This window comes from Xiphias gladius, chromosome 20, assembly GCF_016859285.1.
Source record: "Xiphias gladius isolate SHS-SW01 ecotype Sanya breed wild chromosome 20, ASM1685928v1, whole genome shotgun sequence".
Lineage (NCBI taxonomy): Eukaryota > Metazoa > Chordata > Actinopteri > Istiophoriformes > Xiphiidae > Xiphias > Xiphias gladius.
Window position 1 is genome coordinate 15035318 of NC_053419.1, and position 24615 is coordinate 15059932.

General features: G+C 40.0%; 1 protein-coding gene across 1 annotated transcript in view; it reads left to right on the forward strand.

Moving 5' to 3' along the window:
- Nucleotides 1-24615, forward strand: part of pappaa (pregnancy-associated plasma protein A, pappalysin 1a) — an 87394-nt gene that overhangs the window by 41029 nt on the left and 21750 nt on the right. The window contains exons 11-14 of the mRNA XM_040156621.1: nucleotides 11282-11392; nucleotides 12365-12500; nucleotides 12763-12976; nucleotides 16516-16690. Coding sequence (XP_040012555.1) covers nucleotides 11282-11392; nucleotides 12365-12500; nucleotides 12763-12976; nucleotides 16516-16690 — 636 coding nt within the window. The remainder of the gene's footprint in view (nucleotides 1-11281; nucleotides 11393-12364; nucleotides 12501-12762; nucleotides 12977-16515; nucleotides 16691-24615) is intronic.

Here is a 24615-nt window from a genome sequence, read left to right on the forward strand (position 1 = left end):
ACTAGAGCCCTATTCTAATAAATTAATTAAAAAACTGGGGGTAAAAAAGCCAACTACTCTCCCAAACTTTGCCCTATTACCATGTTGTCAAGCACTTGAAAAATTGGCTGTGCAAATGAGTGTGTGCTATTTGTAGTCATTATTTTATCAGAAACCAACAGCACGTTGTCCTGCTTTGCTAAAAGCTCACTTCTTCCTTTGTGGTTTAATTTAATCAGGTTTCCGTGTTCATGGCTCACAGGTCTTTGGTGGAGTTGGACTAGAGATGGGCTTCCCTGATAGATAACAATGCTAAAGTGTAACCAACTCTCTGTGTGTTTGTTAGTGTTTTTCGTTCTGAATGAGTGTGTTAGGGGTAGGGGAAGTGGGTAGCGCATCCTTTCCCTCTGATCTAGTAAACAAGGCCTGTATTGGCTTCTGTATCAGTTCTTTGTGATGTCTAAGACAGTGTTGACTCTCTCTCTCTCTCTCTCTCTGTGTGTGTGTGTGTGTGTGTGTGTGTGTGTGTGTGTGTGTGTGTGTGTGTGTGTGTGTGTGTCCATGTGTCTGAGAGAGAGAGCAAAGCGGGCAGCAGTGATAGGGATCTTTGCGGATGCAAGAAAGCAACAACAGCACAAGAAGGCACTTGAGGATAAAGAGAGATCATGTATCTGCACGAAATCTCAAGTGCTATGTACTTTTGTGCATATGCGTGTGTGTTTTAAAGGGTATACACGGCAGGGGCATGTCTAAAGGGTGAGAACGGGGTGGCACAGCCACCATCAATCTCAATATGCGGCATTAGTGTGTGAGAGCTGAACTTTTTAGCTTGACTTTTATATCTTCACACACCACAGCAAAGCCAAGGAGAAAAATGAATGAATGCTCCTACATTTAAACCACTACTGAGGGAGGGTTCAGCAACATAAGAATAATTGTTTTGTAAACAATAGCTTAGTATCCTGCAGTCCACCTTACAGAAAGTAAATGTGTACTAGATCTTTGTAAGGGTGAAACACATTCATTTTTGGGTCATGGAGTGTGAATCCCAGCACTAACTACTAGAGGTAGAAACTACAATGGTAGTGCTATATTTATAGTTTTTTTTACTTATATAGTTATAGTTTTTTTACTTGATGATACAGAAAGGGTTAATATATGGTGACACAACAGTAAATAAAGCCAAAAAAGAGGAAAAAAGTAACATGCAGATTGAGAAAATAGAGGAGAGTATGAGATTTGTAAATTAAGATAAATATAAAAGAACACACAGCAGTCAAATGCTTTCAAATATGATAGCTGAAATGTCATATGACATAATGTAGGGAATCAGATCCATAAATGACAGATGACAAATGATGGATGAACAGATGGGGTTAGTGGTTGCAATTGGAGCTATAACAATCTGGACATTAGTTTGACTGACAGTCGTACTACAGTCAAAAGAAAATACATGGATAGAATACAGGATAAAAATTATTGTGAAAGTAGAAAAGGGTCCAAAACCACTCTCATTGGCCATTCCCACATTAAAATATCCTTAAATGAGCAATTTGAACCAATCAAAATACCATATGGATAAAAGAGAATGTATGAAGTTAATAAAGTTGAGATATATTAATGATCACAATGATGCCTAACTGCCAGTATAAAATTCTATCCTGGTTTAATATTTGTGTTGTTTTTAACCTTTTTGTTTTCTCTTTCAATGTCAGACACATTTCAAAATGTTGTAGACGACTTCTAACTTGGGGCCACCTGTTAATACTGTAAGGTGGCTTAAGCTTATTTAAAAGATTCTCCCTCCTGTCTTGATCAAGCTCACACACAGGTACGCAGTCAGACAGAGACGCACAGGCAAGCACACACACTCACAGTGCCGACTCCATGCAAGATTGTAGGGCAGGTCCATGGGGGACGGAAATGTACTACTGCTGTCTTTGTGGAGCAGAACATACTGTTCCCCCACTACCACACCATGTAATATGGTGAGCCAGCTCAACTTGCTCTAGAGGGATTGGATTGGAGAACTGGCCGTGGCAACTAACCTGTGTGTGTGTGTGTGTGTGTGTGTGTGTGTGTGTGTGTGTGTGTGTGTGTGTGTGTGTGTGTGTGTGTGTGTGTGTTTGTTACCTCTTTGGGACCTTTTCCGGTATAAACACGACCTTATCGGGACCAGTAGTCTGGTCCTAATGAGGAAAAAAAGGCATTTCTTAGGTCCTGGTCAGGGTTAGGCTTTGAGTTAGGCTGTGCACAATGAATGGAAGTCAATGCAATGTCCTAACAAGGATAGCTGCGCAAACCTTTGTTGGTGTGTCTGTGTGTGTGTGTGTGTGTGTGTGTGTGTGCACCCTTGTGCTAATACCCATGTAAGGTTTGCAGACCGCTTGGCTTCATGTACATGTGTGTAGATGAATTTGTGTTTGCAGGTAGGGTGCATGTGCATTCAGATTTTAAGATCAAACAGCAAGCCAGGTGATTTCTCCAGAGAGGGTTGCTGCCCAGGCAATCTCTGACGCAACCCCTGGGCACCCCTGGAGAACACTCCCCTCAATTATACATAAGCAACAGAAGGGATAACATTTTAGTCCTCTCACGCTACAAGAAATTGCCTATATATGAAGTTCACCCATCTCGAGATGTAAAACAAACATATGTGCATGAGGTCTGCATTAAATAACCTCTGCTACATTCATCTTTAGGTAAGTAATGCTTCAGAGGAAACAGAGAGGGATAAGAGAGGCACTGTAAAAGAAATGATTCTGGCTAGTAAAAACAAGGAAACAATAACTAGCCCAGTTTTTTCCCAGGTCCCAAAAAACCCAACAGTGTGTGTTTGTGTACTTAAGTGGAGGATACAGTGGGGTCCAAAAGTCTGCGACCTGAATGTGAAAGTGGTCTCAGACTTTGGACCCCACTGTATATGCATACTGTATAGGCTACTGCAGTGTGTACATACACATTTTAATGCGCATTCTCCCCTTCATATAAATGCAAACACACAGGCAAACTTGACCATACTGTTGCAAAAGCTGAAACACACACACATACACACACACACACACACACACACACACACACACACACACACACACACACACACACACACATTCGCAGACACACACACACACACACACACACACACACACACACACACACACACACACACACACACACACACACACACACACACACTTACATGCCCACAAAAACAAAAGCTCATACAGTAGCCAAGCTGTTGCTTTCAGCAGTACAGGAGAGACAGCTTCTCTGGCACTGTCTCTCTCACCAACATTCCCCCAAACCACACAGCCCTCGTCAGGCACAGTGCCAGTGACATAAGCGTGTGGTAACATTAAAAAGAAACCTCTGGGATGGCGTTCCTTTTTCCCTTTTACTTTTCCCATTTCAATTATTATTGTGGTTCTGCCATGTGGAAACCTCATTGTGGCTGGTGTATTTTTTTAATGGCACTGATGACCCCCCCGTAACATTTTCAAGCTGTTAATATGCTGGGTATTGGCTCTGTTTTATTGAGCATAGGGGGCCACTGACTGAGGGACATTTATATTCTCCGCAGACCCATCTGTTTTCAACTTGCTGGCATTGTGCGCTCACCACTCCCTATACATTAGTTTGTGGTCTATGTTCCCTACCACCCAGTCACTACTGCCCTGATGAGACTGGGATAGGTAAACTGCATAATTGCAGCCACTCACTAACTTTTACAGCCCCATTCTCAGTAGGCCGTGGAAGTCGCCCATCATTAGCCCTGGACCAATGAGACGGTGAGCTTCAGTGGGTATGGGTGGGGCTGGGTGACAGGACATTACCTCACACACCAGGCGCTCACCAGCATTCCAGTAAACCATGGGATGGTGCTTGGAAACTCATACTAGTTTCTCTCTGTTGCTCTTTCTCCTTTTCTCTCCACAAATGCCTCACAGATGCTCACTCCTGCTTCCCATGCTCAGGCTTCAAATTTTAATATATGCCTTTAACAAAGAGAGAAAGAGGAGTGGAAAAGGAATACCTGTTGATTGAAATAAAAACATGTTTTAGGGGGTGCTGTGACGGAATAAATATGCTCTTATGAAGTTCTTTTCTTAATTTGCACGTGTCCAAAATTTCAAACGAACTAGGTCACTGCCTGACCTCACAGAGTCATACAACAGGGTCTGAAACAAACAATAAACTCTGAAATGCTCAGCAGGCGCCCTCGGCCCCTGGTGTACCAGTGCTTACACCGATGACACTGGTTGACACAAAATGAATCAAATTTTAGTTGTAGTAATTATGTTTACTGCCAAAGCAAATCACTCAGTGAAGGCAAAAACCCTACCCAAAATACTGAGACTTAAGACAGTGGGGTTGGAATCATTTTGGGAAATGGGAACATCCAAATTGGGGTATTCAAGGGGGATTGTGGGAAAGTTGGTTGACAGAGATAAATTCCATCCGTCCTAACAACAGAAATGCTCTTAGAAGCCAATCCACTGATGATATCTACGAGTGATTTTTTTTCTTTTCGTTCTGCCACATGGTACATAGCATGTGAGATATTATGTTGTCATAATGGCATCCTCATGCTGAATACCAGTACCTATAGATGAAAACAAAACTGATATTCAAGAAACTTCTGCATCACTTTTTAAGACTTCTAAGAGTTCATATAATTATACCACAGCTGATTTGTCAAGACATTAACACAGAAATATTTGCTAGTTCATGGATTACTGTAACTAGTTTAATTATTGCTAGGTGTGCCGTGGCTTTATCATGAGAAAAAAAAAAAGATTTCTCTCTCTGTTGTTTCTTTTCATTGTGCTATGTACAGTGCAAAGTAAAGAGAAATGTGTATAGAGTGTCACAAAAATCCAGAGTTGAGCCACGCTCTTCCTCAGGCTCCCGCACCATCCTCTAACATTTGGAGGATGCAGGAAGGACCTTTGTGGGGCCTCCTAAATGTCTGAGGGCCTCAATAGTCTTTTGAGAACATATGGCCCATGTTTGTGTGCGTGTCAGTGAGGTTTATTGATTTGAATCCAAGATAGGACATTTTTAAAATCTGGAGGCTTCATCATCAGTAACCAAGCCAAGGTGGGTGTAGCATATGTATATGTTTGTATTTGAGTCTGTGCGTGTTTGTACATGGATATGTGTTATGTGCAGGAATCCCTCTGAAGAGGTGATCTAACTTCATCCTGGCACCAAATTTCCGTCACAAGTGGAAAGGCTGTAGTTGAGGTATATTATGTTATTAGAGCCATTATTATTGTCATTACTCTGTCTTTACGAACACCGTGCTCACTGTTTTTCCTTTTCTAAGTTTATGTTTTGTTTTATGCCCTTAATGAATGTTTTTACTATACAGACATATTTTAAGGGGAAATGAGTCTGACAGTTGCACTCTCTCTTTCTCCTCACCTCTATCTCCTTTGCTTTCCTCTTGGCTCAAGACACTTAGCTCTCCTTTTATCTGAAGTGGTGATTTACAAACACCAGTTTGTGTCTACAGACCAGGGGTTGGCTGTTGTCTGCCAGTCTGACTAAGCAGCTGGTACAAATTAAGACCATGTGTGTAAATATGTGTGCGTGTGTGTGTGTGTGTGTGTGAGAGAGAGAGAGAGAGTATTTTTGAGTTAAGAAGTTGAACTCATCTCCAGTGTTCGTATGACCGTTTTTCAAGGAAGGCGAGAAGTTGTTTTGTTCCGAATAGGCATCTCAACATTTGACTTATGTACTTGGAACAGTGACTGCTATGTCCTTGTTATAAATCAGAACAAGGGAACCATGTGTTTAGAATGAGTGGATGTAGGAGAGGTTATCAGAACTTATCATTTTTGTTTTGTTGTTTCACTAAATAGGCATCCCCTTTTCCATTTAGAAGAAATTACCTTTAAAACAGGTATTACACATTACGAGCATTACGACATTAGAATTTCCCGTCACTTGCAACAATTAAATCAGCCATTTTTTTATTTCACAAACAACAGATCTGCCATATCCTCCCCTTACCTTTTCCAACTGAGAGACTTTATGATAGACTCTTTGGACTGTCTTTTGTCAACAGTTCCTGCTGTGATATTGTAGTTATAATCAAGCAATCCGTTTGAAGGTCTGCTGGCAGGTGGTATAGTTTATAGGCAAAACAGACTGAAGGAGGGCAAACAAGAAGAGGTTTAAGTTTAGATGCATATGTGCTGTTTTCTTTACTTAATCTCCATATTTTCTTTTTCCCTTTCCTGTATGATCCATACAAACTCAGAGGCTGAATAAGTGTAAATTTAGTGTCCACCTTTTCTTTTAGATGTTGTTTATGACCCCTGCTTGGCCTCTCTGTTGAGGGTGTCAATAAAGCGATGCAGTGCTTTTAACATCCTTTGTAAACATACGAACTCGTAGATATGGTATCTATTAACATGATTATATTGGTATTTTATTACATTTGTACAAAACACATGCAAACTTTTCTGTTATCTTTCTTGTTAAAGTAAATCTTTGTTTGCACAGGAGGTATGGCTCTGAATACCACATCTTACAAAGATATAGTAAATAATGTGTTTCACATCATTGCTTTTTCCTCCAAATGTTTTTTGGTGATTTAACATTCCTAATATTAGCGGCGGGCTGATTGATCACGCCTTGCAGTATGTCTGTGATAAAGGAAATCGCATCTGTTTTTTATTTGGTCTCATTGGACTCAGATGATGTATTAGCCATAAAAGTTTATTTTTAAAATCATGCTGTTTCTGAGACAGATTATAAAATGAGGCTAAAAAAAGGGCAAGCCAAACACATAGAGAGAATCTGACTTGTATTTGTCAGTGACAGGTACATTCTCTATGCTAAAATTAATTTATGCAGTTCTAATTCTTGGATGTTTTGTCCAGATGTAAGTGTAACAGTGCTTATGCTGCTGCCACGCATGTTAAAGTGTTTGAAGTAGCCTTCGTATATTGACAACTGTAGCCATACGTTGTGAGCTTGCACTTCTGTGTAAAATGATCAGGTTTTGTTACTTAACCTGTGATAAAGTGAGTGCTATAAATGTTTCTGGGCTCCCATCCCTCTGTTCTCAGTTCATTAGTCAGTGCATGTGCCTTGTACCATCCTTAGGGACTTACTATTGAGAATGCATTTACCCAAGTCCTTAAATAACACCTGATTATAGTACAAACGAGACAGGAATTTTCACCCACGATCTGCAGCAGTCTGACATTTGATTTCAACTGGAGGGGAGCTTGCCACCTCGTAGTTTAAAGAATTTACTGGATGCGTACAAGGTTTTTACACATTTCCTGGCAACACAAAACCATTTAGATGAAACTTTCTATGCTAGTATTTTATGTCTATAATACAAAGTGTGTAATGATGTTCTATAATTCAAAGCTATTAAACCCTAAATTATATTTTAGGAATCTAGTGTAATGTTAGGTTTAGTGAAATTCCGTGCAAAGTAGCACTTTTTTTCTCCAGTTTGTAATTTTTTTCGCTCTGGTCATTATTTTTGTGTTCATGAAAGCTTCTAAGGATAGGTTGCTTACTCTTAAATACACTTTCTCAAAGCGGAGGATTTTCTCATATTAACCATGATTGTAAACCCATTTACAGTGACTTCTTTACTTTGATATCTCAACAACAACAGCAATAGCAAGGAAAAAACCTTTTCAAAAATTTGTTTGCTTGAACATGAATGAACATGCCTGAACATGAATGAACCAACAACCTGTTGGTTGTCTGTGTGTGGTGTGCTCAAAAGTTGAACTTTAGATTTTACTCTGGTGCTCTTGAAGAAAGTGGGATTGGAGTTTTCTGATGTATGCAAACACTAAAGCTAAGACACTGACACATGTTGGAGCAGGGGCACTGTTGAAGTTCTTGTAAAAAAAAATTGCTAGGTGGAACATTGTTTCAAAGGAGTGCATGTTTGAGATCATGGACCTGAGCCTTTAGATTAATGTTGACAACTAAGATTGATAGCAGTGTGTCTGATCATACAGTGCATAGCCAAAAGTGAGAAATTTGGGTGCAAAGGAAGCCATATTTTATTTCAAAAGGAAATACCTAACACATTTCAAAATGGACTTCAACTACCTACATATGGATATTATCAAAAGAGAGGAAGAGGGACTGGTAAAAGAGGAAACACAAGAGAACAAAAACGAAGAAGATTATAAGAGGCGAGTGGCGGAACGGTATAGTTTTTATCACTGTCAAATCACAGCAAGAAAGTCATCAGTTTGGACTGACCAGCTGGGGAGTTTGCATGTTCTCCCAATGCCTGTATAGGTTTCCTCCAGGGACTCATGTTTCCTCCTGCAGTCCAAAGACATGCAGGTTTGGTTAATTGGAAACTCAACCAACGCGTGGTGGGATAGGCTCCAGCCCTCTGGAACCCTTCAAAATATTGATGGATAGATGGATGGATGGATGGATGGATGGATGGATGGATGGATGGATGGATAACATTTTTAAAAAATCAAACAGATAAAACAGTTTATTACCATCACCAACCTTACCCCCTGTTTCTATTTAGAGTGTGTTGACTCTTGCCATTGCATGGAGAGGAGGTTGGAGGAAATGTAACCAATGGAGACTTGTGAATTACCTCCTACTGGTTTGATGCTTTATAGGGGGTGTTTGCTTGAGGGCAAGGGTCTTGGCATGCCAAGCAGTGTTTGTCTGTCTCGAACAGTAGGTTGTTAGACAAACACACCAGATGAGGAGATGAGGGGGAGGAAAGGATGAGAGAAGGAGGGGTGTGGAGGAAGGTGTAGCTAGAGCCACCTGTGTTTACATGAATAAGTTATCAGTTTGCACATGGAAATGGTTTTGTCAACTGCCCTGCCAGTTAAGGGTTAGTAATGGAAACAGTTCCTCTTGAGTTCACTTCATTAGCAGACAATCCCTATAAAGCATATTGGTTAATTAAGTCATACAGCCAGGGAGAGTCAGGGTTTGGAAGCAAACCTGAGTAAAATAACCATTGGTTTCAATTTAGTTACTGTATTTATTACATTAACATTTAGCAAATGACTGTTTTCTGGTGACTGTACTCTGACATGGAAATCTTACAGTAGTAGTGCATTCACAAAACCTGGAATGAAAATAGAGATCTTTGCAACTGCACTCAAATGGGGCCTCATGGCGGTCTCATGGCAACTGATCTAAGGTGTTTCTCACCTGCATTTCTCATTTCTGCCACTTCAGCTCTGAGCAGAAAGGTCACGTCAACAGATCTAGAGGACAGATATATGGGCAGATAGCTGGTCTGGCCAGTTTTCCACGGTGGCAGGATCTAACAGTAGCCTCTCTAGCAAAACTCTCATGTTACTGGTGTCTCATTTCACTAGCTCAGGGCAGCGGGCGAAACTCACCGTCCTTGGGTATATGCCCTCTTCCCCCTTTGTCTGTGTTTGTTTATTGCTCAGTAATATTTTACCAACTTTTGGTTTTACTTTTCTGTCTCTCTGCCCCTGCTCCTATATTTGAATCAAAATGCCCCTTCTGTCTTTACATCTCATGCCAAACATCATCCAAGCATAGCTAATAAGGTGATAATGTGTGGGACACAAATCCTGTAGGGGGTCCTTTGATTTTCTGTATGTCACCAAAGCAACAATAATCATCATGTGTTATCGTAAAATTCATGATCACTGTATATTGTAGTTTTGAATTCAATTGCATTCCTTTTATTTTAAGTCTCTGCCCTAACATTATCCCTGCTTCTGATAGGGTGACAGAGCAGTAAATTGGGTAGTTTAGCAGCCAATCACCATTGCTGAGCTGTTTTGGCTTGAATTTTCTACGTACGTACACACGGGTGGCTTGCCACAGTAGTCAGAAGAAAATGGAAAAAAGAGTCCTAATTGCTATTTTTGAGATATTTTGTTAAGGTTTTCTACCTTCCCCAGATGCATTGGCCTAAGGCTAAACCAGAGTTGGCCTAGTGAAACTCACTCAAGCACTTGGGCTAAAAGCAGGAGGGACTGGGCTGAACGTTTAAGTTGCTGTTTAACTGTTCTAAATAACTTTTTTTTTTTTCTTTTTGTACAGTTAGCTGTAACTGTAGCAATAATATGCAGTTCACCATCATGTTTTTGGTGTAATCTCTTTCACAACTCACAAACTCTCTTCTGTGGTAGGATAGCCCTGTGGTCACATTGAGTGTGCTAGCATTTGCACTCAGTGCCATATTCAACAGCTACTGGGAATTAATCAAATTGGAAATTGAAAATAGAATTAGTATGTATTAGTATGTTTTTGAGGTACAGTAAAATGTTTGTGATCCTTATCTCTAAAATACAAAAGTGTGATATAAGTCTAAAGGGATAATTAGGTCAACCTGCATGTTTTTTCTGTGCATGTGTTCTCTGTAACTATAGCAGTGGTTCAGAAAGACATTATTTAGTTTGCCTGTTACCAGACAAATCATAATCATCATTAGATTAGTTGCAAATCCACGCAACTAGTAAGTATAGCTAGAATATTGAGGTGGTTTAGACAGTCTGCCAAATAATAAGGAAAAACTGGCTTACACTACAGTAAGTAGTGAGTAAATGCGGTAAAGCTGTGACACAATTCAGATGCTACATAGAATCATGAAAAATCTCTGAGGACTTCTAGTGGACAGGTGTGGCATGACAGGGTTTAAAAAGCCAGCATATGGTTAGTACACAAAAACAGAGGTTAGTGTGAGGAAGAATCAGAGGAAGAGGAGTGGGACACGGGGCATGCAATGCATGGCAGGGTGTTGGGTTTGTTGACAGAACACAAACAAACAGTGCTGCACAGAATGCACGTTAGCTGCACGTCAGCCCAAACAGCTGACAAACAGTTGACAGTCATGGAAATCCAGGGGTCACACCATTGTCAAAAGGCCAAGACTGTAACCAAATGTAAGCTTTTTCACAGATAAGTTCTATGTGTAAGATACATACCGGGTAGCTACTCAGCTATTGCTAATTTTAACAGAATTTTAGCATGTTGTCCCCTGAATTTACTACTCTGCACCTTTTTCTAACTTTGAGGTCTATTGTGATGAGAGATAAGTTGGGAAAGGTGCAGGCTCTTCAGCAATGATACCTGACAACAGGAGCGGCTGATAGAGACTCTGGCTTAATTAGATGGAAGTGAAATATTTCTGTAAGATTACTTACAACATCATTGTTTGCATAATCCATTGCTTTCTATATACCACATACTGTGCATTTATTTATACTTCTTTACACGTCTAACATAATGGAATCGATCTATAAAATGAAAAGTAAATTTTTTCTTTCCTATTATATTTCCCTAGACATGTCAGTCCAAGGTGTTTGATCTATCAGATGGAGTGTCCCAGTATGCTTGGTTCCCCTGTCGTGAGGCCCACGAGTCAGCCTGGGGATATCGTAGCTATTGGCTCAAGGTAAGACCTATATCCATCAAATATGGCTCAGGTGACATCTAAAAAGAATGATGCATTTTGGTACAGTGCTGTGGCATTTGAAGAAAATGCACTCAGTTACCTAGTTAATGTCAAACTGCTATACTGTCACCTCATTTTGATGCAACTTGAGAGGGTGAAGTAAAATGTATTCGAATACACACCGTGCAATGAGAGACGTTGTATGTATTTAGTTCTTTTTACTCGTCTTCTAAATACAGACCAGCTGTAGATCCTCATGGTTCCAGGCATAACAAGCTTGAAACATATGTTTTATGCTTGCTCGGAGTCTTAACACCCTTGCTGTCTGTTTTGGTCTTCTGAAGACAAAAAGATGACACTAAGAAAATATTGGTTATACTCTTGTAAAGGTTTTGCCTTGATGTAAGCCATTGTTTCTATAGCTAATTAACCTATGGTCATTGGTTTTATTTTACAGTACCAGTTAAAAAAAATGCCGTATTAATCTGGAGTTTTATTGCTTTGTGAAGTGGTTTGCATGATTAAGGATCCTCTAATTTCCTGGTTACAAATATTCATTCTATCGGAAGCCTGATTTCACTGGAAATTCTTGGTTATTTGTATTTAAAAGACTGCCAAAGACAAAAATATGGAAGGTGTGCCAATATAAGAAGATGATGAACAAGGCAATGCCATTCTACCTTGGGTTGTGGATTTTATACATTCTATACTAGGACCCAATGCAGTGCATTTTTACATCGTGCTGTCATTATGGTGCCTGAGAGAGTGCAGCACCCTGCAACTTAAAAAACACAAAGGATAGCACACAGGATGCATGAAAAATCATTCAAATTAGATAAAAAACAGGCAACACATCCAACTACTGATAGCATTTAAATAAAAATAAGACTATCTGCAGGCAGCATTAAGGAAATTCAAGGGGCTCTAGTTACTGAAAATTTGTACTTAACCTGATACTTTTCCTTCATTCAGGCCCACTTTTCTCATCCCATGGTGGCAGCAGCAGTGATTATACACCTGGCTGCTGATGGGACTGGCTACATTGACCAGACTCAGTGTAACATCACTGTTCAGCTAGTGGACACCAAGGAGGGCATCCACAGTCTAGGTGAGAACTGTCTTACGCACCTTTAAATTGCAACCCTCTTAATTCTGCTTTGGTGTCAGATTGCTCAATATGATAAATATGTGTGGAAAGCTGAGCTCAAAGATAATTGATCTAACTAACTAGCTGAGCAGACATGATGCAAAATAAGTGACCCCCTTAAGTACACCAACATGCTATTTACTCCGCTCTTTCAAACCTTCAGTTCTGTCCTTATTCATCTTTTTGGTTTGATTAACATTTGCCACTCTGATCCTCTCCACAGGTGAGTGGCGTCTCAGCTGCCGCACAAACCCGTTGGTCATCCCAGTGAACCATGACCTATCAGTGGCCTTCTACCACACCAAGGCTATCCTGGTAATGTTTGCCTCTCGCCTTGTGGCCATCTCGGGTGTGGGTCTGCGCTCCTTCCAGTCCTTTGACCCCATCACGATAAGTGGTTGCCAGAGCAATGAGATCTACAACCCCACAGGCCAGAGGTGAGTCAGAGAAATATGGAAGTGGAACACTGTTGCACATGAGGCTTACGCACACATCACAACCAGAAACATTCATATGAAATCATAAGATTATATGCATCTACACAGCCATGCTGACACACACACATAGAGCCACGTATATTAAACCTATCTTGTACTATAAGTTGCCTTAAAGATAATGGAAACTTGATTTTGAATTATGTTTTTTCCAAGTTCCCATATACAGTATGTACACATGTGACGTACTCTGCAAGTCAAGTTTTATATACTGTATATATCTATATAGCCCAAGATTACAAATTTGTCTCAGAGGGACAAAAAAGAAGAACAACAGGATGGACAGACATACAAAAAGTACTGTATATGCAGAGCAGACAATAGAACGACAAAAACATAATTCATACTCTTTCACTAATTATGCTTAAAAATTATTGAAAGAGTAAACTGGTAAGACCTGAACCACAAAATGGCTTCTCTCCCACCATCAAAGAGGACAGACTACACATACACTCAAGATGCAAGTCAAAGATACCTTTCACACAAAAGGAGAAGAGACAAGACATGCTAAGAGCTATGTTCCTATGTGTGTATTTGAGCAAGAGAGAGGGAGACTTGCATTATTTAATGGTGTCGACACCTATTTAATGTTAGACATCTGCCCGAATATGCAGCTATAGCAGTAAAACTTTCTAGGTAACAAATATAATAACACTGGAAATTTACAATCAATTTGGACCTCTTGCTGAGGTCCACAAATTTTCATCAATAGAGCTGCCATGCCGCCTCCAACAGTAAATCTTGTTTACCATGTTTTGTATTGGCTGAGGTGCACACTGAGTAAAAATATCCTTTTTCATTAAAATCTGCTGCAAGAATTGACATGTTTCCGTGTAACAGTTTTTGCATTGTTCGATGCTACACTCAGGTTGTAAGTTGCCATTTTCTCTACTCTAACCAGTTGATTAAATAAATGACCTGTCAATCAGGGATCAAAGATGATGCCAAATGTTTAGCAGTATCTTATATTTGAATATTTCTTGTTTGATGAAAAAAGATGCAGCAGTTTAAAAACCAGCATCTGAGTCAGAAAATAGAGATGATCAAGTTTAAGTTAAAAGCCCTTAATATTTTTTCTTGACATTTGTAAAAGCTGTTGGCAAGGTCACCAAAAGAATTAACATCTATGTAGCTATAAACTCACAATTTTACCTTTTAATTTTAACTGTTAACCATATGATGTCAAGTCCCTCGACACAAACATATCTAAACCAGACCACACATATGCACAGGGAGTAACAATTTACCAATTTCCACACCACTGTCATGCATGAAACAATTCATACTGATGATGCTCCCACAACCCTTTCAACAAGAAATGCTCTGATAAACACCACAATACACAAAGAAAGGATGGTTGGGAGGTCTGTGCGGAGAGATAGAGCTGTTTGTGGCTTTTGTTGTGTGCCAGTGAGACATCCAAGAGCACCCTAAACAAATTTAAAACTATTGTGTATCTGCATCAGTAAGGAAGTTGTTTGTTACTACACACCCACAAACTAGCTGCTTTATCTCAGAGTTCTCGCTTACTTTCCTTCCACTCTATCTAATATCCAGAGGCTGTTGAAAACTAATATGTTTATGTGATGACAAGTCAACCAGGCATACCCACTTATCTTCAGAAATGTTGACTTGAACACGCTACAAAAGCTGAATATTATAATATAGTATTATGATCAGTTATTATATCACCGGGCAGTCCTTGCATCAGAAGAGAATCCTGGCTCTCTGTGTCACTGATCTGTTAATCAACTCCAATTCATCATCTGCATTCTGTCATCTATACCCCACTTTCGAAATGTCTTATCTCTCCTCTCTATTTTGCCTCACTCTGTCTTTACGTCGTCCATATTCCCATCACATCCCATCTCAACTCCCCCTTAATCATATCTGTTATCCCGGGCTGTCTTCCCATCGTTTACTTTCACTTTAACTGTTTGCCATCTCCTTCTCCTTAATTCTCCCTTTTCTGTGCCTCCTGCTCCCGCTTTCCCTCACTCATTCTCCTCAGCACATTTCCCGTAATACTTATGCCTCCACAACACACCACATCCCTTTTTCCCTGAGTTGTTAACAACAGGAGCTATTAACATGACTCAGTCTCATGTTCCATGCTTATATGTTTTTCACACCCGTTTTTTTCCCCATTGTCAATTAAATGTTTTTTCTCAAATTTTATACTCATCAGCTCTTACCACATCAAGAATTGTCGGAGTTTTTTTTTTTTTTTTTGGTGTACATTGGATATTCTCACTAGTTTTTGCTCTGTTCTCCTTTTTCTATTCTATTCTTCTTTTTGTCATACATACTATTCTATTGTGCTGTATACTGTACTTCACATTTGCAGTGGAGGAGGAAAGTTTTCCAGGTAGTTAATTGTAATTTATGTCAGAAATTCCAGAGTGACTAGCAGAAAACCACAAAGAGATTTTGTTCCAAGCCAAAGTGTCCACAGAGGAGGCTTCTAGGTTTCCCTAGTTTGTCCTTAAAAACCCTAGACACAAGTGACTGCTACTCTCGTGCCTTATAAACGGCCTTCACCTGCTCAGCTTAGCATCTTGACAACATGAGCATTTTAATTATAATCTTAAAATTTTACTAAGAGCTCATTTGTTTTTACTTTTACTTTCTTATAATACTAGGTGTTACTGTGTAGTGGAAGGGACCGTGAGGTAGAAAAGTGAAAGACATAAGGGATAATATAAGTACAGAGGTTTGCATCATAAATAATTTGAGAGATGAGGTATAGAAAAGTGAAAGACTAAGTTTGAACAGAAGCAGGAAAACTATTGGATGAAAAAAGTAAAATAGATTCCATTCATGCAGGAGTGACTTTAACAGTGTTTCTCCAAACGTATATTTTCTTACATCCTCTCTCTCTCTCTGTGTCCCCATACCTTCCCCTCTCTCTCTCTTTCTCCCTCTTTCTCCGTCTGCTTCATAAGGGAACCCTATACTGTAGAATGTGGACTGTAGTAAAAAGGTGCCTTGGGCATCCAAGCATTCCAAGAACATTAAATGCCTTCTCCATTTGGCTATCAACATAGAACTGTCGCCAAACTCTGCCATTGTAGCCTGCACATAATGTATCCTGTCCTTCTTTATTCTCAACTACACTCTTTCGTGCACAGAGACACCCCTTTTTATGCGCATAGCAAGTATGGCAATCTTTTCTCCATGTGGTTTATTGATTTGATATGTTAAACAGTCATTGATGGATGGATGTGGTTGACTCAATGCGTAGCTTTTCTGTTTGTGAGCAAATGTGCGACTGCTTCCATGTTTGAGTGTCTGCAGTGTTATTTTATATACTAAATTTATGTTGGTTGTAACTTTAAATGTGGTTTTTAGTTTCTTTCTCTCTCTCTCTCTCCCTTTCTCACTTTCTTTTTCCAACCACCCCCCCGCGCACACACACACACACACACACACACACACACACACACACACACACACACACACACACACACACTCCCTCACAGTTGTGTACATTATTCGTGCGAAGCCATTGACTGCCAGGAACCCTTAATCCGCAATGCAGAGGTCAAGTGCAGTAGCCCTGCCCGCCACTTCTACAATGGGGACCGCTGCACCATCTCCTGCAAGTCCGGATACGTCCTGCAAGTCCACCAGGATGATGACATCATCAAGAGCCAGGTAAGCACACTGCTACGCACATTTTTAAATGCACACAGGCAGTTAAAGAGCTCAGTGCATAAAGAGGCACATGAATGCATAAATGTACATGTGCAAACACTTAAGTGCAAAAGCATTTCTGTAGCATATGGGAAGATGCGTGCAAACATGAATCTGTGAATGCATACGTGAACATGCATTGATGCAAACTCAAGAACATAAATGGCCATAGGAGAGAGGTGCAAACACGGATTGTCTCTGCTCTCCTCTCTATCTCTGCATTTATTTTGTCACCTGGAAAAACTAGGCTTGGCACGGCAAGCATCCTGGGAAAATGACATCATGATCATCCAGGTAGATGCGTGCTGCACTGATGAGGGGAGATGCCCCAGTCTCCCCCTCTTGCTACACATATACCAACACGCACGCACACACCACACATATTCAGTACAAGTAAAGACATAATAGTGTTTAGTCTCTTGCTGAGCATGCCGCACGTCACCTCAAACAGTCACTTTGTGTTGCTACTCCACCGGGACGATGACATCATCGCCTAGTGTCTGCTCCCACTCCCTCCCTCGTTCCATCTCTGCTCATTTTGCACACATTGAAGTCTCTGTTAAAGGGCAGAGATTTGCTACTGCTCTCGCACGGCAACACACAAATGCTTCCATGTCGCTACCAACGCACATACAGTAAAGTACAGACAATCTCCTGCGTAAACAGGACACAGATATGGACAGACACGGTGTACACACGGATGCACGCGCACAACAAGTAAACAAACAGGGTAGTTGACACTGCATCATAAACCTTTTGGATTGGGGCCAAATTGCTGTAAAGGCCATATAAACACTTTATCCTTCTCCATGGCTCTGTAAAGCAGTCTGAAAGACAATCTATTAATGTTCCCTCAGAGAGATAGGAGGTTCAGAGAACAAGGTAAATATTGTTTTTATGTGTATTTCAGCCCGGAAAAAACATGCCTGTACTGTATGTGCGGATGTGTGTTTGTGTGTGAGGGTGTGTGCGAGTAATTGGCAAAAAATTTACAACAAGAGACAGAGAGGAGGGGAGAGAGGAAGAAAAGAGAAGAGGAGAGAAAGGAGAGAGCGAGAGAGAGACTGACATCAACAATGCATTCTTCCTCCCATCTTTCACATGGCTGTAGCGGGGATTTGTAACTTGTCGTAATTGGAGAGTTTCTACAACCACAAAGTCATTCAGCTGCCCCTCTGCCTTCCACTGAATGCTCATACTTACATGAGTCTGCACACACAAGTACATTATATTTGTGTGTACATGCACATCCATACAGACTATATCTACAAACACTATCAGAATAGTTCTCCATTGAGTCTGCACAGACTTCTAATTGCATTAGATTTTGACTGACAGTGCACTATGAGGCTATTCATCAATGTCAGTTCATTTAGTGATAAATTATGCTTTTCAGAGAAGGAGAGGCAAGACAGTACAGAGAAAGTGGGGTGAAGGGGGACAGGAGAGAATAGAAAAGGAAGTGGGCTGTGCCAAAAAAAAATTTTTGGACTTTGAAGGTTTGCCACAAATGATGACTGACAGTTCAAAGGTATTTAGAGGACCTGTTATTTATGAATAACTTTTTGCATCCATTCACTCCACTAATGGACATCATGTCAGTTTTGTTGTTGTAATGATGTCAGATTAGCATTTTGCAGTTAATTTAAATGAACAACGCCCCAAAGAATCATGTATCTTCAAAATCTAGACTATGTAATTTTCTTTTTTGGATGGTAAGATATTGAATGTTTTTAGATGTGGCTTCTTTGACAACAAATTTGTTTTCTGTGACCTTTGCTCTGTGAAATGGCCCATGTAGCACTCATTTCGTAAATGGATTTGATTGTAGCATTTTGTATTGCAAAAATTGTAACTCTGTTGGTATTATTTACCCCACGTTTTGGAATTATAAACTGTTTACAGATGTTATAATAAATTCATCGGTGGGATTATTACAATAATGGACTACATACTACATATTCATTCAGAAGCAGTGACGGAAATCTAGCTGCCAAAATCTTCTCCCTAAGTTCCAAAATCACGTTAAATTCAGCCACGTAAAGTCAGTAAGGACAAGAAAAACATTGTGCTCAGCTGACATACCACTGGTAAATGAGATGATGATGCAAACAAAATATGCAGACTGAATTATGTTTGTAATTACCATAGCAGGGGTGCCTTCTAAGACTAGATTGTTGATCCATTCCAGCTAAAGTCTTTTAACCCCAAAGAATGAAATGATTCTCTGGAAAAAGTTTTCACCAATTGCACATCCCTCCACGGGCAATAGAAGTCTCTTCCCAAAAGCTTCGTAAGTTCCGAAGCTTGCACACCCTGCAGTAAGTTCCGAAGTGTGAAACAGTCCCACTGTGAATTAACACATGGACACCATTAAGTATTTACTTTAGTTGTCTTGTTGTTGTTTATTGTTTTGTTGTTATCTTGACATTTATGTTTCTGTGCTTCTCAAGCTGGCTTTGTTGCCAATATAGAATCCGGCGGGACACAGCACTATGTTGTTTAATTGACTTTGACAGCAGGATAGCTGTGATCAACTGAACTGTATGACTGCAGGAAAGAATTGAACAAAAAGGACAGTACAGATTTGAAAGAAATAATGGGCAAATTTTAAGTGCTTTATGAATCAAAGGGTCAGTAATAAATCGATCTGGCCAGATTCTTACTGTAAATCTACTCTCATCTCCTCCTCAAATGGGGTGATGGTTGAAAACCCACATAAACAAATTAAGTGAATTTTGAGGTTTCACAACAAGAAAAAAAACAACAAAACAATTTAACAAATTAAAACTGAAAATAACAGATTTTCCTTATCCCCTCAGCATACTTCTCTGGATTTATTTCTGTCCTTCTTTTTCAGCCAAACAACTGCTTACAAAGATACACACACCTCCACACTATAGTTGGAAAGTGCAGCGTGAAGCACATTCTTGTCTCGTTTCATGAGCCAATTACATTCTTGTTTCAGTGATGTCAAAGTGGTTCTGGGAATACCACCTCTTAGATAATGTTATCTTAAGAAAAAATCTGTTTTCCTCCCTCCCTTGCTTGATTTGTATATGTCTATTTTGTCAATGTCTGTTTTCCAGATCTTTCTCTGGAGTGGTTAGAAAACACTCAGTGCTGACACTGAAAAGGCCAGTTCTATTTCACATAGGCTTTTCCTTTTACAGGCTCTATAGGCTTGGCTACTGTCCACCATGAAACAGTATTCTACCAAACCACCACAATGTACCTGCCTGGGCATCCATTTTCTTTAAACGACTGAAAGACCCTCTTCAGGTATCATCAGCGTGATGATGAAAATGGTCACACATTTAGAAATAACTCCTGGTATTATGAATATACATTTAAGAGCTATTAATATCTATATCGACATATTATCACCATATTTATTCAACTGGGCAGTCAGCCAGCTCAGCCAGACAAAGACTTTTATGTACATATTCTATGAACACCCAAATGGGGGTTACTGTGTATCTTTTTCAGTGTATGTGCCCAGTCAGCAACTGGAATGATTGGACACCATCTTGGATCACTGAATCCATTTTTCTTTTCTTCCGTTGTGTGAAATTTGGATTCTCTCCTCGCCCATGCATGGCTTTTCTGTGGGTGCTCCTCCCACTCAAAAGGCCATGCATATTGGGTACTGCATCAGAAATACTCCTTCCTTTGACCTTCATCAAGGCTCTGGCCTGAGAGCTGGAGTTAGTCCAGAGGAGCTGCTTTGCAGCTACTGAGGATGAGTCAAATGCAAAAGACAAATATAAATATGGTTATAATAATTAATGATTTATTTTAAATGAACTTAAATAAACTTAAAAGACCACATTCCTGGCTGAAATCCCCAGCTTCCCAGCCAGGGAGTTGTATAGTGGACACTACTGTATGTGCCTGGTCTATATTATTATAGAGGGAAGTCTACAGGGTTCAACCAATGAAAGTGCTGACCATCATGTGCCTTCTGAGTCATATGGCAGTGGCTAATAGTGAAGATGTCCCACTGGCGGTTCTGCATATAAGGCAGGTATAAAGCTCTGATCAGTCCCGATGACGCAAATAAGCTCTTAAACTCTTAATAAATAATTCCTAAGGATGTTTTTTTTATAGCTTTTATAGCTTACATCGTGAGTATTTATTGTTCAACACAAATGCTAGTTTTGAAATCAAATCAGGCTATATTTGAATGCCACTTTTACTTCCCCACCCCTCTGCAGAGGGGTTATGGAGGGGCATCCTGCTTTTTTCTATCTTTTCTGACACGACAGTGCCACAGCAGGGAATACCTGTGCTGGTCTTCGCCCTTGTAAGCCTATAAGCAAAACCTGGGTGAATGAGGATGAAGGCTTTGAATTATGATCCTAGTTTTTAAAGCACAGACTGAGCCAATTAACATTGCCATCCTGTTGCTCCTCAAGTTGCTGACTTTGTGAAAGCTCAAGTGTTTGATTCTCTCTGACTGTACGAGCCTGTGAATAGAAATTTCAATGTGGTGCTCTGCAGTGAAGAGAGGTCAAACCTAGAGTCCATCCTAGTATTCCATGTCTGCTAACAGAAAGCGTGTGTACATTTTCATGAATTTGAATTCACACTCTAAACTTGTCCACCGAAAACAAAAGCAAAAAAAAAAAAAAAAATGTGTTTATCATTTAAAAAAAAAAAACAACTAAGCCTTCCAGGGTGTTATCTACTTAGAAGTATGTCTGCTTCTGAGCAATGTTAGATTCTCAGTAACACCAGCTGCATTATAGTGTTTTGAACACATTCTTGTCCAGAATAAGTTGTGGAACTGTGTATATTCTAGGCAAATAAAACCTCTCTGCTTCTAAGTAAAGCAAAATCTTTTCCTCTGAAATGGTCTCGAAAGGGCTTTTCCATAAGGACTAGACAATAATAAATTATACTTACTTCCTTAGCATTACTGCAATAAGTCTTTTTTATCAATGTAAAGCTGTGTGCTATATGTGTTCAATTGTATGTGCTTTATGTTTGTATCCAATCTGAGCTAAGTTCAACCCCAAAGTTGAAGCAACAGACTGTCTGTTCATTTGTCTGTTAGTCTGTCTGGCTTGAGTAGCCAGAGTAGCTGAGTAGCTGAGGCAGAGTAGCCAAAGGCTGTTAAAGTGGCTACTGGAAGAGAAATACTCAGCTGTAAATTTTTTAAAGGAAGGAAAATTCCCACACATCTACACACATAATAGGAGATGCAGGCACACAGACCTAAATACACCTACACACTTGGGGATACATGCTTTATTAAAACAGCTCATGGCAGATACATAAATGTCAGTCCGTTTTTGTGTGTGTGTGTGTGTGTGTGTGTGTGTGTGTGTGTGTGTGTGTGTGTGTGTGTGTGTGTGTGTGTGTGTGTTTGTGTTTGTGTTAGAGCCCAACCGATACTGGATTTTTGGGGCCGATGCCGATACCAATTTTATGGAGTAAAAAATTCTGATATCGATATATTGGGATATTTTCTTTATACCATATCATGTATAACACATATTACAGTGCCTCTGCCATAAACTTTCAGGGGAAACTTTTAAAGTATCTGTTGGAAAACGACTTTAAAATTTTAACTTTTGTAAAGGCAACGACTCGAATTGTTCGGTTTGGAAAGTCAACCAGGCCGTGAGTCCTGAACTAAACAGTTTGGTGTCAATACATGTAACGTTACCGTTAGTTGCACTCCTATTAATGTTATAACATAAAGGCAGAATGAGCTATGGTGCTCACACATTAGCCCCCACTAAACCGACAAGCTATGAAAGTAGGTACATGGGTAGCTAGCTACCTAATGTAGCAAATGAGTATGATAAGCATGAGTGACATCGGGATGTTGTTTACTTACAGTCATGCATTGCTTTCCAGTAATTAGGTAACAACGTAGCGAGAAGTCAACAGTCAACAGACTCAATCCACCACTGCACCGTTATCTGCTGAGCTGCAGAATGAATGGGAGGAGATGCTCCGATGCTTACTTTTCAATCTGTTATGTTACTGACTGTACTGACAAATTATAGCTGGCTAGCTACCTCAATACATGACATGACGGTTGTCAGGGAAAGAGTTATGTTAGAGTTTTATTGCAAAGGGAAAATGATGTTGGGTTGTTTATTAAATTAGTTTATTAACTTTCCACCAATGTATCTCAGTTGCCTAGTTAGCAACTTACCATCAAGACACCGCTTGACTCGGCACCACTGTCTGCTCAGCTGTGATGCGTACACTGCTACATGTGCTGCAGACAGTGCTGAGAGTATCGTTAACAATGGAATCGGAGCATGCTCTGCTGAACAAACTATGTGATGACACCCTTTCTATATGATACGAAGCATATTTTTCTGCATTATGATCTGTAAAAAAAAGTTTTCATATAAGCCCACTCGGACAACATAAATGCCGATACTGACAAATCTGTGACGGGCCGTTTAAAATCGGCTGACCGATAAATCGGTAGGGCTCTAGTTTGTGTGTATCTGTGTGTGCATACACTCGACTGCAGTTTAACACAAATTGTTGAACTATATCGACAGTCGGCACATCGACACTAAATTGATCCTTCCACATTTCTTCCATTCCATTCCATTTCTTCATGATTGACTCATTCAACTCTACACCCAGTTATTTTTCAGCAGGCACTCACATGCGATGCATATGTTACTTTGTTGGATATCCAAATATGAAAGGAGCTTATTTATTTTGAGGGAACCTGATACTGTTATGCAGTATCATATAATGAGATCAAGATGAAAGATAGAAATACATGGGAAGAGAGAGAAAGTTATGAAGCAATAGATATGTAGTGCTAACTGAGTCCAGGTTGTGTGCCCTTAAAATCTGGCCACTCTCTAAAAGGATGTGTGTAATTAAAGTCAACCAAAACAGGGGTAGAATGGTAAAAACACAGGTTTACCTTTTTTGTTCTAAGAGGGGAAAAGTGAAATGATTGCGCTCTCACAGCTTTGTTGTGAGACTTCTTGGCACCACTATCAATTTAAGCATTCCCGTTGTGTTACATGGAGCTATTTAATGGAAGAGGATGCAGTGGCTCCCCATTTCGGGCTCATCTTTGCGAATATCATACCACAAGCCAGATGATTTACAGGAATCAGAGCTATTTCTAATAGGAAATAGACATAAGATCAGGATTTTTTTTCTGGTGGAAAAATAAGAAGAGATTGCCATTTTGAAATGTATTGTTTTGGAGACATTCTTGTTGCCCTTTCTATTTCCAAAAACTCATATACCAGCAAATATTGTGTCCGTAATGCTATATTATCTGAACAATCTTCTCATCACTCTTGATCAGGAATGGTTACACATCGATATGTGCGCAGGGTGTACAAACACAGAGTTCACAAACACACACACACACACACACACACACACACACACACACACACACACACACACACACACACACACACACACACACACACACACACACACAATTAATGCAAGACATGTGGCCGTTGCTTGTGTCATTCAGGCCTTGCTAGGTCATACCTCCTTCAGCAGTAATCTGAATGGCTGCTGTTTCTAATCAGGGACTATTCTCTATGATACGTAGGTCCATAATAGGGATGAAAGGGATGTTAATCTATTGTATTACGTCTTATATCATGATGTAGACTTGAGCTTGTCTTCATTTGTCATAGTATAGTGGTGTTAACACTGTTGGTTTGACTCCTGGCCTGAGTCCCTTTCTTGTGGATTTTGCATGTTCTCCCCATGTGTGGATTTCCTCTGGGTTCTCCAGTTTCCTCTCGCATTCCAATAACATGGAAGGACCCAGTGGCACAGGACACACTTTGTAGACTTGAATATGTGAGGCAGTCTGGCTTTATTTTAAGGAGCTTACACAGGAAGAAACACTGGAAAAGTTG